General features: G+C 45.0%; 1 protein-coding gene across 4 annotated transcripts in view; it reads left to right on the top strand.

The window, feature by feature from the left end:
- SFMBT2 (Scm like with four mbt domains 2) overlaps positions 1-19,189 on the top strand; it is a 250,410-nt gene that overhangs the window by 30,596 nt on the left and 200,625 nt on the right. For all 4 annotated transcript variants that reach the window (XM_077945707.1, XM_028825950.2, XM_028825951.2 and 1 more), the window contains exons 3-4: positions 8,173-8,267; positions 10,985-11,225. Coding sequence is in view for 2 of the 4 variants with exons in the window: in XM_028825950.2 (XP_028681783.2) it covers positions 8,173-8,267; positions 10,985-11,225 (336 nt within the window). In the remaining 2 variants the exon portion in view is untranslated. The remainder of the gene's footprint in view (positions 1-8,172; positions 8,268-10,984; positions 11,226-19,189) is intronic.

Below are 19,189 nucleotides of genomic sequence, written 5' to 3'. Positions count from 1 at the left end.
CCACACATACACCCCCACACACCCACATTCATACCCATCCATCCACCCATCCATACACTCACACCCACCCACTCACCCCACAGCCGCACACACCCACACTCACACCTGTCCATCCATGCATACACCTCCACACACCCACATTCATACCCATCCATCCACCCATCCATACACTCATACCCACCCCACAGCCATGCACACACCCACACTCACACCCATCCATCCATGCATACACCCACACACACCCACATTCATACCCATCCATCCACCCATCCATACACTCACACCCACCCCACAGCCATGCACACACCCACACCCACACTCACACCCATTCATCCATGCATACACCCACACACACCCACATTCATACCCATCCATCCACCCATCCATAACTCGCACCCACCCCACAGCCATACACACACCCACACTCACACCCGTCCATCCACCCATCCACACATACACCCACACACCCACTCTCGCACCCATCATCCACCCATCCACTCACACTCACACCCATCCACATACACATGCACACACACACTCACACCCATCCATCCACCCATCCACACACACACTCCCGCCCATTCACACACACACCCCCATTCACACCCACCCACACACACCCCACACACCCCACACACACACACAATTTTGGGGGCATAGACACAACTTAGATTCTTTGTTGTTCTTTCCTACTCTCTCCTCCTGTGCCACCTCCCCTATGTCCCATGATACATTACTACAGGGGTTTCCAAATCCCGGCCACAGATTGGAACTGGTCCGTGGGCTGTTAGGAACTGGGCAGCACCACAGGAGGTGAGCATGGGGCGAGGGAGCTAAGGTTCATCTGTATTTACAGCTGCTCCCCATTGCTCACATTACTGCCTGAGCTCCACCTCCTGTCAGATAAGCAGCAGCATTAGATTCTCATAGGAACGTGAACCCTATTGTGAACTGCAAATGCGAGGGGTCTAGGTTGTGTGCTCCTTATGAGAATCTAATGCCTGATGATCTGTCACTATCTCCCATCGCCCCCAGATGGGACTATCTAGTTGCAGGAAAACAAGCCCAGGATTCCCACTGATTCTGTATTATGGTGAGTTACAGAATTATTTCATTATATAGTACAATGTAGTAATAGTAGAAATGAAGTGCACAATAGATGTAAGCACTTCAATTGTCACGAAACCATCTTCCCTTCCCCCATGTCTGTGGAAAAATTGTCTTCTACAAAATTGGTGCCTAAGTCCCCGGTGCCAAAAAGATTGGGGGCCACTGTGTTACTGTCTCCCTAACAAGTGACTACACTTGAGTGACTGAAGTTTTTCCTTGAGAAAATTATGGGATCGAGGAAAAGAAAATCGAATGTGCTTGCGTGTTTTCTCGCTCTCTCTCTCTTTTTTTTTTTTTTTTTTTTGAGACGGAGTCTTTCTGTTGCCAGGCTAGAGTGCAATTGTGTGATCTCGGCTCACTGCAACCTCCGATTCCCTGGTTCCCTTCTGCCTTAGTCTCCCAAGTAGCTGGGATTACAGGCACGTGCCACCACACCTGGCTAATTTTTGTATTTTTAGTAGAGACGGGTTTTCACCATGTTGGCCAGGATGGTCTCCATCTCCTGACCTCATTATTCACCCGCCTCAGCTTCCCAAAGTGCTGGGATTACAGGTGTGAGCCACCACGCCCGGCCAGATGTTTTCTCTTATGTTTGTTTTTTTGCCACTGTCCACCCCGAGATGTTATGATGCTGTGATTCCTTGCAGTGATGCTCCTGTGAAAGGAAGACTTCAGCTGGCCTCAGTCTCAATACCAGTTTCTTTTTTTTTTTTTTTTTTGAGACAGAGTCTTGCTCTGTCGCCCAGGCTGGAGTGCAGTGGTGTGATCTCTGCTCACTGCAAGCTCTGCCTCCCGGGTTCACGCCATTCTCCTGCCTCAGCCTCCCGGGTAGCTGGGACTACAGGTGCCCACCACCTCGCCCGGCTAATTTTTTGTGCTTTTAGTAGAGAAGGGATTTCACCATGTCAGCCAGGATGGTCTCGATCTCCTGACCTCGTGATCGACCCGCCTCAGCCTCCCAAAGTGCTGGGACTACAGGGTGGGGCCGCCTTTTTCTAAGCAAAGCTCAAATCACAGTTGAGATCAATAACTGGCACCAAGTCCTGTAAATGAAATAGGCACAATATAAAATTACTCCTTCTGCTGGGAACACCAAATATGTGATTAGAAAAAGCCCAGGGAGAGGAAATAGCCCAGGATCTGCGGCCTCCCCAGCAGACACCATAGACAGCATCATCCCGGCAGACACCAAGAAGGAAGTGCGCTGAAATTCCAATGCTGGGATTCCAGGCGTCGTCAGTTGCTGTGATAAAAGCAAGCAGAACAATATGCTGACACAGTGTTCAGTAGATTCCTTGACATTATTTTTATAGGCCTGCTACATGAAATTTCCTGATGAAGTCTGTAGATAAAGCGGTGTTGCACATTTAGACAGAGTGAGCCTCAGAAGAGAGAATGACGCTGAAAACGTGGGCTTGATTCTTCTTCTTGGCATTTGGCATTTGGAATGTATTCACTGGCTCTTCTATTTGGGAAGGAAAGGAGTCAACAGTTTTCTCAGAAAAATTCAAGCCTCACTCTTCACGCTGGGAACTGGTCCTGGGTGACTCAATGGTACTCCCTTTTTTCCCTAACCCTCCTTTGAATAGTTGCGGCCTCCCCTGGCTAGGTGACTTTTATGTTTTTTGTTTTTTGTGCTTTTTTTTTTTTCCTCTAGAATAACTCTGGCCATTGGGTAGTCGGACGAGCCGGGAGGACCTTTGTGCCGTGAGGACTGTCCCTGCCTGTGGGGTGGCTCTGCAATTGTGAGCTCAGATTCCAGGCAGGTGGCCACGGTTCCTTTCTGAGTTGTTCGCACAGATGCTTCTGATGAAGATACTCACGGTGGAACTATTTTCTAAATCTTCTGATAGTATGAAATCACTATCGGTATTTACAGGAAGAAAGACTTCATGTCTTCTTTCTTTCTCTTTCCACCTTAAAAAAAAATACCTAGCATCTAAGAAGGTGCTCAGTAAGCATTCACCCGGAATCTGCCAATTCCCAGTTCCTTTATTGGTGTAGTGGGCACAGGCTTTAATATTCAGCCTTGTAAACTTAGCCTTGTTTCAGACTGTAAAATTGTACAAACCCAAGACTTTATGACTTAAATGAAGATGTATGGGCCGTTTGTTTATTCCATTTTTCACTCTAACGTCACTTACACTCCAGCTTCTAGTAAGGTATAGTAAGGTATTCTTTTTATGTTTGTTATGAAATATTCTTGCCTCATCAATAGCTTTCTGTTTTCTAAAACTGGATTGCTGCTAATGAACATGCCTGTTCCCTTTTAAATTGTGAAATTTTCTTAGTAGCTTTTCCTAGTTGGTGTTCATGACATCATGGGGAAATACCGCCCACTGGGTCATTTACAGTGGAGGGAGATTGTCAGCATTTCCTTGATAAAATGTTTATGGGTTTAAGAGGTTTATGAATCAGCTATAAATATTTGCTTTGGCTTTATGAGGCCTCTCCCCATAAACATTTTGTGTGTTTTTCTATGGCTCATTGAAATGTCTTTGGAGAATCAGCTCCTTGGGGCACATCGGCCTGGGGAAGGGTTGGATGTGACACATTTTAAAAGGCTGTATTGTGAATAACCCTACATTTTGTGCTTGACTTTGTTATAATGCACAGTTCAAGTCATCAGTGCTGGGCATGAAGGTTTGAATTTTGTAAAATCCCATTCTGAGTCTGACCTTTGGTTACCTTTTTAAGTGTTTTCTTTAGACCAGCAGAGAGTGACAGAGCTGACTGTTCTACTGGTTCCTGCAGGGGAGACACAGTGGCACCCTCTGACCTCCTGGTTATCTTGACTGAATGAAACCGTGTACGCTGAAGTCTGCAGAACCCATTATATTGGGAAATGTAGTTGTAATGAATTAAAATTGGACGGAAGCATAACTTTTGGTAAAATTCTAATAGCATAGATTAGGATTGTGTGGCGAATAAAGAACTGCAACCAGTGGTCTCAGTGTCGAGGTTGGAATTGGAGGAAGTGATGGAATCATTGAATCTTTGTGGGTAACGTGGTGGGTTCACTAAAGCCTCTCATCCCAGGTGCTGGTGACTGCAGGCAGTTTCCGAGGTTCTGCCTCAATGTGCCTGTTTCCTTTTTTTGTTTTGTTTTGTTTTGTTGAGATGGAGTCTCATTCTGTGACCCAGGCTAGAGTGCAGTGGCACAATCTTGGCTCACTGCAGCCTCCGCCTGCTGGATTCAAACGATTCTCCTGCCCCAGCCTCCTGAGTAGCTGAGATTATAAGTGTGCGCCACTACGCCTGGCTAATTGGTGTATTTTTAGTAGAGACGGGGTTTCACCATGTTGGCCAGGCTGGTCTCAAACTCCTGACCTCAAGTGATCCACCTGGCTCGCCCTCCCAAAGTGCCGGGATCACAGGGTGAGCCACTGCACCCAGCCTCTATTTGCGTGTTTCTGATGCGCAGGAACGAGTCACCCAGGACAACTTGTTCCCTTTTTCAGCAGCCATCATTCTCGGAGTCCTACGCAGAACCCCGTGCCTCATTCGGCCCAGGACTGAGTTTGATGCTGATGTCTCTTCCCAGGTTCTCTTCTTCTTCCTCACACACATTCTGGGAGCTCAGTCCACTCTTTTCTCCGCGGGTGGCCATGGCTTCCTGTGTCTTCTCTTTTCCTGCTTTTTTGGCTGCAGACTGTTTCAGGGTTCACCAACACGGAGAGACAGACGCATCACTTTAAAACCCCCCTAGGGTTCTGCAGAAGACATGAATGGTGGTGGTGGTGGTTTCTGGTGCCTGACACAGGTGGGAGAAGGAGGGGGAAAGTACTTCATAAGAGCTCCAGCTTTGGACTCCTGACCCTGAGGCTGGACAACAGTGACTCAGGGTGATGCCCTGTGCTTTCTGAGCTCTCAAGATTGCCCCTGTGAGTATGCATCCATTATGATTCTTGGGAGGATTATGAGGAGATACCTGTAAACCACTGTTTCAGTCTGTTTTGCGTTCCTATAACAGAATATCTGAGTCTGTATAATTTATAAAGAAAAGGTTTATTCAACTCCCGATTCTGGTGGCTGCCAGGTCTAAGACGGGCAGCTGCATCTGGTGAGGGCCTCAGGCTGTTTCTGCTCTTGGCAGAAAGAGGAAGGGGAGCAGGTGTGTACAGAGAGATCACATGGAGAGAGGAAGCAAGAGAGAAACCAAGGAAGCCAGGCTCTTAACACCCACTCTTGAGGGAACTCATCCGTTCCTTGGAGAGCCAGAACTCACCCCTGAGGGAGGGCATTAACCTATTCATGAGGGATCTGCCCCCAGGACCCAGACACTCCCTGCTAGACCTCAGCTCCCAGCACTGCCACATTGGGAATCAGATTGCAACATGACTTTTGGTGGGGACAGAGCACATTCAAACCGTAGCAAGCCTTGTAGCAGAGAGGTGACACTCGAACACAGCACAGCTCTTAGGATGTTCCCAGGAGGGTGGTGGCTGCTTTGTAGATCTGGAAGTTGCTGACACAGGCTAGGGCAGGCAGGGGCTGCAGGAGGGTCTGGTTCAAGCTGAGGCCAGACAAGGAGGATGGAAAGAAGCTCTGGACTTTGTCTGCAGCAGGCTTACTGTCCTTAGATACTGCATCAGGACGTTGGGGCAGATCAATAGTGCTGAGCGTCTGACTAGTGCATCGGAAATCTAATTCGGTAAGAGGTGCCCAGTGCCGTTCGGAGGCAGAGGATTGTCAGCAGAGCCACCAGATGCCACTCTGAAGTGTTTTCCGGAAGATGACTGCTTTCTCTCTCGTTCATTTCACTGTGTCTGTGAAGCTCTAAGCTTCTTGGTGTCATCCATTCTTCACTGGAGGCTGTGGGACCCGTTGACTTTTTTTTTTTTTTTTTTTTTTTTTTTTTTTTTTTTACAGGAAGCACATTTCTGCCTGAGGGGCTTCAATCCCTGGGTGGGACCGAATGTTAGAGCGCCACCAAGAAAAGATTTTCTCTCCTGGTGGCTTTTCCTTTTTCCTTTTTGAATGTTTGACTTACAAGTCACTTTATTGAAGCAAAAGTTGAGGAGGCCATTCTACGCAACTTGGGCTTAGAAAGCAAAATTTAAAATAGCCTTTCAATTCAGCCTCTCCTGACTTTACAAAAATGATCCTCTTCCCTCAATTTCTAAGAGTACACAAAGTATTAAGAGAGACTTAGTTTTCCTACTTATACTTTAAAAATTTCAAGAAGGCCAGGCACGGTGGCTCACGCCTGTAATCCCAGCACTTTGGGAGGCTGAGGAGGGAGGATCACCTGAGGTCGGGAATTCGAGACCAGTCAGCTCAAGATGGCGAAACCCCGTCTCTACTAAAACTACAAAAATTAGCTGAGTGTGATGGTGCAAGCCTGTAATTCCAGCTACTTGGGAGGCTGAGGCAGGAGAATCTCTTGAACCTGGGGGCGGAGGTTGCAGTGAGCTGAGATCGTGCCACTGCACTCCAGCCTGGATGACAGAGCAAGACTCCGTCTCAATAAATAAATACATACATACATACATACATAAATATATAAAAAATAAACATTTCAAGTAGACAAAAAGTAGTGATAGTCTCTAAAAGAAGGCATTCTTATTTGACCCCATTTTCCCTGGCCCATCTGATAGGATTGGATATCCGTTTTGCACAAGCCACAAGATGGAAAGCAGTATTTACTCTTGGCCGTTGACATAGGCTTTTGTTTCTAGAAGATAAATGGGTCGGACATCAGCATCCATTGGACATTATTGCAGGAAGATAATCTAAACTTTTGAAACTCTTGTGTGCATTTTGGACAGCTCTTTTCTGTTGTATGTTCTTATGACCTTGCCAATTGGTTCAAATAATGTTTATGGCTTATTATTTCCATTTAAAATGATGCAGTCACATTTATGCTCTGTGCGTGTTAAAATGTGTTATTTGATGCTTTTTGACTATACAAGTTTTATCTTATATGTAGCCTTAAATGTTTGGGGAATTGCTTGATTTCCTTCAAGCTGGGTGTGTGGGTTTGTGAAATTCAAATAGTTATGATTTTGGCCAGGTGGTGGCTCATGTCTGTAATCCCACCACTTTGGGAGGCCGAGGCAGGTGGATCACCTGAGGTCAGGAGTTTGAGTCCAGCCTGGCTAACATGTAGTGAAACCCTACCTCTACTAAAACATACAAAAATTAGTTGGGTGTAGTGGTGCATGCCTTTAGTCCCAGCTACTTGGGAAGCTGAGGCAGGAGAATTGCTTGAACCCAGGAGGTGGAGGTTATAGTGAGCCGAGATTGCACCACTGCACTCCAGCCTAGGTGACAGAGCAAGATTCTGTCTCTCAAAAAGACAAAACAAAAAACAAACAAAGAAAACCCACAAATAGTTATGATTTTGAGAGCCATGTTGTGCATTTGATTGTATTTCTCTTTATTCCTTGTGATTGGAGAAACGCACGCTCTGTTGGTTTCTCCAGAGTGTCAGGCCCCAGCAGCTCTGTCCCAGCAGTAGGCAGGAGTTGGGAGCCCTGGACTGGCCAGGCATCGGGGGTGTGGGGCAGCTGGTTGGTTTGTCTTGTTGACTGGCTGGATGGCCCCACACACTCGAGCAATTCTTTTGGGCCTCATTTGCTCTTTTTCCCCTTAAAATGATGCCAGAGTCAGTGCTTTATCTTTATAACAATTAGTGCCGTTCTCCGTATACGTCATAGCCTACATCACAGCCCTTAGTCAGTGCACGATGGGTTCCTTTGTCTTGTCCTCCAACCTCCCTGCAGACTGGGGTGTCTACTGCAGCTGATTTCGAGCTAATACACGAACATGTAGCAAATATGCATTGGAACACGTCTCATGTTGTTTACCCCAGAGAACCCAGTGTTACTCTTGATTTCATCAGTGCAGTGTCAAAGCGGAATGTCCCATGTTTTCCTTTCTTTAGTCAACACCTCTAAAATCAGCAGAATGAAGCTTTGCAAAAAATTCTGCAATATCCTTCTAAATTGTGGAATTAGCTTGCGTCTTGCATGAAGGATTTTCTGGTCTCAGTTGCAGACCAGCACCTTTCTGTTCTCCACTCCAGTATTGATATTCTGCTCTTTTGTTTTTCAACAGAAGAAGGCTCAAGCTTGGAGGAAACTGGCTTTAACTGGGGAGAATATTTGGAAGAGACCGGAGCAAGTGCCGCTCCCCACACATCATTCAAACACGTATGTAAAGCAGCACGCGTCCTCTGTGTTTAGAAAGTGGGACGGGAAGGAACCTACAGGCAGAAGCCGGAGACCCCAATGGAAGAAGGGCAGTGGAAACAGGGAAATTCGTGGCCAGGCATGGCGGCTCACACCTGTAATCCCAGCACTTTGGGAGCCTGAGGCTGAGGCTGGCAGATCATTTGAGTTGAGGAATTTGAGACCAGCCTGGGCCACAAACAGGCAAAATCCCATCCCTACAAAAAATATAAAAATTAGCTGGGTGTGGTGGCACACGCCTGTAGTCCCAGCTACTTGGGGGGCTGAGGTGGGAGGGTCCTTTGAGCCCAGGAGGTGGAGATTGCAGTGAGCCAAGGTTGCGCCACTGCACTCCAGCCTGGGTGACAGAGTGAAACCCTGTCTCAAACAAAAAGGAAAGAGGGAATTCAGCCAAGATTTTTTAGGAAGAAGGAGGAGACTTGGAAGTTAGCTTGGTTTCCCCGGATAGCTCCAGGGAATATAGACCACAGGTAAGGTCAGCTTGAGTAAGTAAAGAGCCAGAAAACTAAACCAGTAGGTATAATGTATTCTTAGTAGGTGTAATGGCTTTATGTTTTCAGCTTCAATTAATATTTTGATTTTGAAAAAGCTCATAAAAAATTTCCAGCCATTTATTGGCAGATGAGTCAGATTAGAGGAACTAACCATAAATATGATGAAAACACTTGGATCCAACCAAGAAAAAAAAACATTCTCATTAATAATATTTCTTTGAATAATGCAAATAGCATGCCCAGTACTGGGCAAGTCCCAGAAAATTTTTAAAAAGTGAGTTTTCATCAGGTTTTTGCTTTGGTGTAAGATATTGGCAATATGTAATATCATTAGCAGGGAAAAAAAGACTAACTCACCTGGGTCCTAAGAAGTTTGGTCCTAGAAGTTTAGTCTTTAATTGTTGTTTTAATACAAATAGAAACGGAGATTTAACTGAGAAACATTTTTTACTTTGTCCATGCAGGACAAAGATTCAGCCTGAGTTTCATCAACAAATTGGGGCACTTTTCTTAACCTGTTCTTCCTTTTGGCTCCTTGGCTGAATGAGGAAGCCAGAACTTGTGATTCCTTATTTTTATTTATTTATTTTCTGTGAGCCGGGTCTCGCCACGTTGCCCAGGTTGGCCTCGAACTCCTGGGCTCAAGCAATCCTCCTACCCCAGCCTCTTAAGTAGCTGAGATTATAGGCATGCACCACCATGCCCGATGTGATTCCTTCTTTTAATACAACGTTTTATTCTTTTTGGAGGTGCAGCGTTCTCTCCAAAAGAAATTTAAGATTTTTATTAAATTTCCGTGACCCTGAAAAGGTAGATCGTGTTTCCATTTCTCTTTATACTCTTTATGCTATGTTTACTAGTTTATTTTGAATGTGATTGTGGCTGTGTAGTGAAACCAAGAGCTAAATATTAAAACATAGCAAAGCTTTCAAGCATACAATGTGGTTATGGTCCCGCAAAAGCCATTGTAACATTTACATCTTAAGATGCTGAGATGATTTGGCAGTTGCCTTAGGCAGGTTAGGAAAGAAACATTGATCACAACTTTTTCCTTCCTTTCTGTACTAAGAAGTTATCAAGTTCTTTCTGTATGGAGTCACTCCCATTTTCCTTGATTCAGTCAATCATCCCACCTCCCTTTTAATCACAGGATAGTGTCCTGGGGGGCGGAGCTGGAGGTTGTCCTTCAGGATGCAGAAGCTCCCAGGTCTATATGCCAGGTTTAAAGGAAGAGTAGCCTCAGACTCACATAAGTGTGATTGATAATTCTGTCATCTCCTTTAAGCAGTGGCCATTTATAGACAGCGGATATGTCAGCTTTGCAGTGTTAAGACCCACCAGGCTGGAAAGCTTTTTCTGGGAGTGAGGGCTGGTAGATATCAATAGACTGTAACCCTTAATTAAAAAACAAATCCAGGCCGGGCGCGGTGGCTCACGCCTGTAATCCCAGCACTTTGGGAGGCCGAGACGGGCGGATCACGAGGTCAGGAGATCGAGACCATCCTGGCTAACGTGGTGAAACCCCGTCTCTACTAAAAAAATAGAAAAAACTAGCCGGGCGAAGTGGCGGCGCCTGTAGTTCCAGCTACTCGGGAGGCTGAGGCGGGAGAATGGCGGGAACCCGGGAGGCGGAGCTTGCAGTGAGCTGAGATCTGGCCACTGCACTCCAGCCTGGGCGACAGAGCGAGACTCCGTCTCAAAAAAAAAAAAAAAAAAAAACGAAAAAAAAAATCCATTTTCTAGGGCCGTGTTGTTCATGGAATAGCCACTATCATGTGGTCCTTGTGAGCCCGTGAAAAGCGTGTAGTCCACATTCAGATGTGCTCTGAGTATAGAATACACACCAGGTTTTGGAGGCTTTATTTAAAAAGAAGAAAGTTGGTCGTTTCATTAATGTTTTTTATATTGATTACATGTCGAGGTGATAATATTTTGGATATATTGGGTTAAAATATATTGTTAGAATTAAATTTATTCCTTTTTTTTCTTAAAGTGGCTGGCTGCAGATGTAAAGTTTAGCATTACATTTGTGGCTTCCATAGTATATTACTTAGATAAATACATGCCCGTTTTAGAGCACCAGGAGTATTGTTTGTAAGTGCCATGGTTTTAGTGGTTTTTGCCATCTTCTGGATGTATGTGTCTAGGGTAGTAATGGGTTTTCTCTATTTCTGATTCCTTAAGGTTGAAATCAGCATTCAGAGCAACTTCCAGCCAGGAATGAAATTGGAAGTGGCCAATAAGAACAACCCGGACACGTACTGGGTGGCCACGATCATTACCACGTGTGGGCAGCTGCTGCTTCTGCGCTACTGCGGTTACGGGGAGGACCGCAGGGCCGACTTCTGGTGTGACGTAGTCATAGCGGATTTGCACCCCGTGGGGTGGTGCACGCAGAACAACAAGGTGTTGATGCCCCCGGACGGTGAGCCCCCGTTTCAAAGGCTTCGATTTACAAGCCGCCATCCTTCACGATGCCTGTAGTTTGCAAGGAGCAGAGAGAACCTTGCCCAGAATCCTTAACGGTCTTAGTGCAAAGGTCTCACAGTTCTTTCGGAGTTGTTTCTCGGGCTTCCTTAGCTGGAGGGAGATGGGTGCATATTCAGATGTCAGAGCTGGTGCTGACAATGGAGCCAGCCTTGGCTTTTAGGAACTGAAAGTGTGCCTAATCCTTAAATTACTTTTGGAGGGTAAGAAAGGAAGGCTGAGAGGACATCAGGAATTGAGGTCTTGTGTTCTGCGATTGGCCATGTTGCTTTTCTTCTGCTTTAGCAAGTCGACATTTTGAACAGTAACATGGAGCGTCTTAAGCAGGCTTCTCTAATCACTTTTCATCTGTCTTCTTGGGAGGCTGTCAGGGTGTCAAGCTTTCAGAAAACCACACAGATGAGAGAAATGACATTGGTCTCAAGGGAATGGTCAAAACCCATATAGATATGATCAATTTAGTTGCTATAAAGCCACTGTTCTCTATGGGGGCAGTTTTACCCCCCAGAGGACACCTGGCAATGTCTGGAGGCATTTTTGGTCAGCGCTATGGGAGTTGCTACTACCATTTAGTGGGGAGAGGCCAGCGATGATGCTAAACCCCCACAGTGCACAGACAGCCCCATAACTAATAATTACCAGGCTCAGCCTGCCAGCAGTGCTGAGGGGGAGAGAGCCTGCTGGAAAAGAATGGGCTGGACATGATAAATGCATCGAAGGAATTCGTCTGATCCCGTAAGTGAGAAAACTGAGGACAGCCAAGTACGTGAATCTCAACACACCACTCTCTGTTTTATTGTATGATAATGGCAGCAGTGATACTTGCAGGCTCTTGATGCCACCTTGCAAATGTGTGCGGTGTCCTCTTCATAGCTAGCTGCCTGTTTTCATCTTGAAGTGACGTGTAAACTTGGAGAGGTGAAATCCCCAGGTTCATTCTGTCCGTGGTATTAGCAGTTGCCTTACTTAGCCTTTCGCAGTATTGGAGCTTTGTCTTTTTTTTTTTTTTTTTTTTGGTTATGATATATTGTTTTTCTGATTATTGGGAATAGCCTGTGGTTTTTAACTACCCTTTGTTATGTGTAATTGATAGTCTGCTAAGAAGGGGGTCATAAAATGGCTGAAGTTAAGAGTTGCATTTATGCGACGTTTGTCAGGATCGAACCCACTGTCGTGGCGTTAGCTGATGTTTTGACTCTTTATTGTCTCTGAAGAAAGAGAAAAAGGTTGTTCTTTCTTTCCTTCCTGCATTGGGTCTTTGCACCCGCTCTTTCCTATGCCGAGAACCTCCTTCCTTTCTGTGTCCTCCTCCTCCTCCAGCTGTCAGCATAGCTCCCTCTTCCTCCTGCACCAAGGCTGACACTGTCCGTGCTCACAGGCCAGGTCATACCCTATCTGCACCACGTGGCTGCCTGCACCTTCAGTGTGCATCACGGTTGCAGTTGTACTGTCTTTTCTTTTTTGTTTTTCAATATCTAATTTACATGCCATAAAATTCACCACTTTAAAGTGTACAGTTCAGTGATTGTTTCACAAGGTCATGCAACCATTATTACTATCTAATTCCAGAACGTTTTTTATCCCCTCCAAAGTCACTCCCCATTCTCCCCCTCCCCAGAAAACCCCTGGCAATCACTAATGTACTTTCTCTTTCTGTAGATATTCCTATTCTGGGCATTTTACATGCATGGAAGCCTATGCTGTGTCACTTTTTGTGTTTGGCTTATTCTCCTAAGCATAGTGTCCCCAGGGCTCATCCCCATGGTAGCTCGTGTCAGAATTTCCTTCCTTTTTAAGGCTGAATCATATTCTATCATATTCTCTGGCATGGATCGATCACATTTTGTTCTCGTTTCATCAGTGGGTGGACATTTAGATGCAGCTGTACTTCCACTTGGGTGGTTCTTTGAACGGAGTACACTTTATCCCCTTAAGACAGTAAGCCGCATGGTGTGAACCTGCTCATCTGTATACAGCAGCTCTAGCACATGCTGCCTGTGCTTGAGGAATTCTCAGTAAAGGTTCACTGAGTAATTGAGTGATGTACTGAAGAAGGTGAAAGTGCTGCTCACATGGTAGTCAGAAATAGCAAGGAAAAGAACAGTCGTTGTTACAAAGGTCGGAAGCACGTGCGCTCTCCTTCACCTTTCCTCCCTGAGCTGCCAGTAGAGCCGTGTGCACGTTCTCTCTGGACGTGCGAGCCTGGATTTCCAGCCTCTCTATTCAGGTGAGTGCTGGAGAATGGCTGTTACTAAGTCAGGTTTTATTTTTAGTTCCCACTCCAGCTCTGCGTAAGCAAATCGTAGGGTCAGGAGGCACACCCTGGGAGGCACAGTGCATGCTCATGCTTTTGGTAATGTCTGATTCACTCAGCCCCAGACCCAGCCTAAACAGGTCCTGAGTGACACTGTTAGATCTGCCTTTGAATTAAAACCGCCACTGAGATGAGAAGCTGTGGTGTGACGTTTGATTAATTTACCTATGATTTCTGATCCGTCGTGAAATAAATCAGCCTTGATGGATGAATTGTACTAATGGAATATTGAGGAAATACCAGGTCTAGTGAGAGATTTAGAGACCTTCCCCCATCCCCAACTCTGCATGCAGGTGCCACACGTTTATGCCACCGCACACTCGGGGGGGTGCATTCATGCTGGGGGCCAGGTACATGCTTGGGGGCACCAAGAGAAGGGCACACAGAGGGGGCACATAGAGTGGGTGGGAGCCTCAGGCCCCATCCTTGTTGCCGACGGTTTTACCATCACATTCATGACTCACTCTTCAAGTTTGACACTTGAGTCTTGAAAGGCCCTTGGAAAGGATGTAAGATGATTTCACTTTGTAATAGCTTCTCTAGTGAACGGTTTTAGAGACAAGTTCTGGGGTCTTGAATCTGAATACTCTAAGAGCTAATGGGTTCATTTGGTAAAAATGTATGCTGTTGCTTGAGAAAGAGGGCAGACTTTATTAATCAATTCTTCCTTCTCCCTCAGAAGACAAATGTGACAGCAGTCACATTCTTGGAAACACCATCAAATTTGTATCCTACTGACTTTGTGCTATTAGACAAGACACAGCCACACTTAAAATGACAAGTTCAAAAAGAAAAATGAGAAAACCCTGGAAAAAGGGAAACTGTGAATGTGATGGAAATATTTAAAGTCTATTCAGTTGTTAACAACTTATGCTAATTTGAGGAATTCTTCAGTGATTTTTTTAAAGAACTCAAAAAAATTTAGTGAATAATCAATATGACTTGGAGATCTTTAGTATGGAGAGCAGAGTCAGGAAATAGCAGGTTCATGGGGCAAGAGGTTTTATTGATTGCTGTAGGACAGAATAATTATTGCTTTGTAGCCAGAGGCGGCAGTTGTTCCGGAGGGAATAGTAGAATCTATTTTTTGAACAAGGATTCTTGTTCTTGTGTTTTTTTTTCTGTCTTAGAGAGCTGATACCATTGTAAATTCTGCAACTGTACCTGGTCGATCTTTGCTGTGGTTAAACTTGAAAGGCACTGCAGAATATCAACAGGAGTTATAGCAATCCGGGGTGCATAATGTTTCTGTTTGGGAGGCTTCTTGGTGAGAGGGAGATTTTCTTACTGATTCCAGGAGTCAGAGTGGTAGAAAGGGAAGGGGCCCATGGTTGCAACCCAAGATCTGAGTTCCTATCTCGCCTTTGCCATTAACTTAGCTCCATGGGTGAGTCCCCTTCTTGGGGTTCTCATCTTTTCGGGAGGGGTGTTTTAGTCTGTTCTCACACTGCTGATAAAGACATAGCTGAGACTGGTAATTTATAAAGAAAAAGAGGTTTAAGCAGGGCGCGGTGGCTCACGCCTGTAATCCCAGCACTTTGGGAGGCCAAGGCAGGCGGATCGCGAGGTCAGGTGTTCGAGACAAGCCTGGCCAACATGGTAAAATTCCGTCTCTACTAAAAATACAAAAATTAGCTGGGCATGATGGTGTGTGCCTGTAATTCCAGCTACTCAGGAGGCTGAGGCAGGAGAATCTTTCGAACCTGGGAGGCAAAGGTTGCAGTGAGCTGAGATTGTGCCGCTGCACTCCAGCCTGGGCGACAGGGCGAGACTCCATCTAAAAAAAAAAAAAAAAGAAAAGAAAAAGAAGTTTAATGGATTCACAGTTCCACATGGCTGGGGAGGCCTCACAGTCATGGTAGAAGGCAAATTAGAAATGAGGAGCAAAGGCACGTCTTACATGGTGGCAGGCAGGAGGGCTTGTACAGGGGAACTTCCCTGTATAAAACCATCAGATCTCGTGAGACTTATTCAGTATCATGAGAGTAGCACAGGAAAACCTGCTCCTATGATTCCGTTACCTCCCACTGGGTCCCTCCCACAACATGTGGGGATTATGGGAGCTGCAAATCAAGATGAGATTTGGGTGGGGACACAGCCAAACCATATCAAGGAGGTTGTGGTATAGAATCTGTAAAGAGCTTTCCAGTCGGAAATGCCTGGGTTTGTGATCCTTGTGAAGGAAGAAAGGAAGGAGGGTTTGGGTGCTAGTTTTCCTATATAATGCACGAGGAATGGAGTTTTTTTTTGGAGTTAAGATCCATGGACGTCTAGCCTAGGAATCTGTCCAAAGCATGGACATCAAGTTTCTGAATTACTGTTGGAGGTGAGGACAGTTTAACAGATTGGGAGACACTGTCATTAGGTCAGCAAGTTATGGCGTGTGCCTGGGTAGAATTTTCCCCCACAAAGAATTGTAGGCCTGAGTTCCCCATTGGAACCAGAGAACTGAGAGTCATTAGTCCTTAGCTGAGTAATCAGCAGAATCTGAGTCAAGTCAGTTGGTTGTGGATAATAGCCTGGGAGTGTTTGCGAATTTTGTCCTTGTTTCATGGGAGGAGGGAGAGAATACCTTTCTTTGTCAGACGGAGGTTGCAGAGCTCCAGATCTTCGAGGACACTTTGGGATTCTCCAAAGTAGTTTTCTAGTACCTGGAGTCACTGCATTGAAAAACAGTGGTTTTATTATCTTAGATGATAGTTTTACAGAGCACCTAGGACCCTGTGCAGTCCCATGTTTTCCTGCATTGCTATTTTAAATTAATATAAGCTGTGAATTAATGCAAGCCTTCATTAGTCTGTGAAATGGTCCAAGGAAGGAGAAACAGCATGGCGGCAGCTCCAGGAGATGTCATCACCGGGGGATTCCCATCAGCAGGCAGAGCTCCATTAATAAACTCGCGTTTAGAGACCCAGGCTCCATGGCCAATTGGCCGTTCAGGGAGCAGTGTTCCTGCTTGTGAGCTAATCGGGGCTAATCTTTCATATTAAAAGTATTAAGGAACATACTACATTAAAGCGTCACTCAGTGCTACGGAGGATTATGGCTCTTATTAGTGGAGCAAAATGTAAAACGTTTTGGTTTAGTAAATCCATAAGACTTGATTTATTCATAAGCACACGCGATGCTCGCAAAGGGCAGCTGCCAAATAATTATTGTTTATGGTGAGAATATATGGAAATCATTTAATCCAGTGACGACTTCATTGTTATTTATTGAAAAGCAGCGACATTACCTCTTAATGTGTGGGACCGGGAAGCTTTGGAGATTTAGTCGATGCCTGCCGAGCCCTGAAAAGGATGCTTGTGGAAGATTGCAGGTAAGTATGTGGGATGATGCGGCTCCAAATAACACCCCTTGGCTTGTAAATGGAGATGTATTTATGAGTGCTTTCTACCGTTGCAATAAAAGTATTGGAATTATAGTGCCTTAGGAGTCATGCCACTAATTTTTATTTTCCCTGTTATTAAAATTTCTGTCGTTTGAATTGCGTACTCTACAACCTTGCCAGAATGACTCAATTTACCATTCAAACTTAAATCAAAATTAGTGGAGTTAGTTAATATACAACTCATTTGAATAAAGGAATGTTTATTCATGAAGTGTGAGGAGAAAGTGTGAAGATGGCCTTATGTTTATGTGGGCAGCTCCTGCCAAGTTTTAAAGCCTGGTTATAGGACTGTTTTTGGGAATTGCCATTTTTACTATAGTTGATTGTAGAGGACAAGATGCTGGCAGGTGGCACATGGCACAGAAAAGTGACCAGACAGCAGGACTTAACCGGCTGCGACATGGCTCAACTATGGACTCCGAGAAGTAGAATTAGGCTATGTTTTCATGAGACTGACCATTTTTAAAATTTACATTTTATAATGTCAATGACATTTTAGTAATATTAAGGGAACTTAATCACATCGTTTTCTTTGGCTATCTGACATTGTAACTGGAGTTTCACTTGTTTATCAGTAAGAAAATTTAGTACATATGCTAAAAACTCAAAGAGCAAAATGAATCCTAACTGGGCACCCAGGGTTGAGGCAAGCAGAGAGACCCTCATTAAATATTAGATAGCTCAGTATAAAGAGAGCAGAACACATTGGTATAAGAAAGGGTAGGATTATTTGACAAGTATGTCTGTAAATAAACCAAAAGTCATAGATACTTTATTTAAAAATATTTAAATATTCTAAACTTTTTAAATAAATATTTTAAAAAATGCGGTGGCTCAAGCCTGTAATCCCAGCACTTTGGGAGGCCGAGACGGGCGGATCACGAGGTCAGGAGATCGAGACCATCCTGGCTAACACGGTGAAACCCCGTCTCTACTAAAAAAATATACAAAAAACTAGCCGGGCGCGGTGGCGGGCGCCTGTAATCCCGGCTACTCAGGAGGCTGAGGCAGGAGAATGGCGTGAACCCGGGAGTCGGAGCTTGCAGTGAGCTGAGATCCGGCCACTGCACTCCAGCCTGGGCGGCAGAGCGAGACTCCGTCTCAAAAAAAAAAAAAAAAAAAAAAAAAAATGAGCTAGTATTGTATTGTCAAAAAGCCATTTTTGATGATGGTGTGTGAAAGAAGGAACATTCAGAGAGGAAACAAAGTAACCCTTTCTCCGAAGGCACCAAATAGACCTTCTACAATAATTCCCATGGTTTTGAATTCTATCTGATCAAGTAGAGTCTGTGAACACATTCATCATGGTGTAGACCAGGATGGGCTTGGCCTGTAGATGTGTGTGACAGAGAGAGTAGGTATGTGTGTGTGTGTAACTGTTGGTGCAAACAGTATTTAATTTTAATTTCTGTCATTTACACATCACATCATGAAAGAGTCCTCCTATGAATCAAAACCCTTCATATAGGTAATGGTGAATAACTTTGTGTGTGAGTAAAAAATGAATAGTTTTTTTTTTTTCCCCCAGAAATCCCTATTCGGTGTTTGTATTTGTTTTTCACTGCTCACAAGATGCCACCTACTCTCTTTTTTATTTTTTATTTTAATTTTTTTGAGGCAGGGTCTCACTCTGTCACCCAGTCTGGAGCGCAGTGGCCTGATTTTGGCTCACTGCAACCTCTGCCTCCCGGGGTCAAGCTATCCTTCTACCTCAGCCTCCTGAGTAGTTGGAACTACAGGCACGCACCACCATGCCTGGCTAATTTTGTATTTTTGTAGAGATGGGGGTCTTTGTGTGTTGCCCAGGCCAGTCTTGAACTCATGAGCTCAAACGATCTGCCTACCTCAGCCTCCCAGAGTGCTGGGGTTACAGGCATGAGCCACCGTGCCTGGCCCCATACACTGTCTTTGGTCATCTTGGACAGTGAATGAATGAATCACGAATTTCATTCTGTTTGTGTCATAGCTCTCCAATTAGAAGATATTTTTGTGTGCACCTCCTGTGGTACCGGGTAGTGACATTTAATCCTGTCAGTCCTCAGAACATCCTTATGAAGTGGCTGGTATTATTTTTATTTCATAGTTGAAGAAAGTGTGTCTGTTCCCCGATCAGGCAGTTGGAAGTAGATTTTAAGCTAAGAGGATTCTGGCCAGTTCTGAAATCCTTGCTTTGAAAATAGCAGGGGGTCTGTAAATA

The sequence above is a fragment of the Macaca mulatta genome, chromosome 9, assembly GCF_049350105.2.
Source record: "Macaca mulatta isolate MMU2019108-1 chromosome 9, T2T-MMU8v2.0, whole genome shotgun sequence".
In the NCBI taxonomy this organism is placed as follows: Eukaryota; Metazoa; Chordata; class Mammalia; order Primates; family Cercopithecidae; genus Macaca; species Macaca mulatta.
The sequence above is the reverse complement of the archived record's forward strand: the minus strand, read 5'-3'. Positions and strand labels throughout refer to the sequence as shown.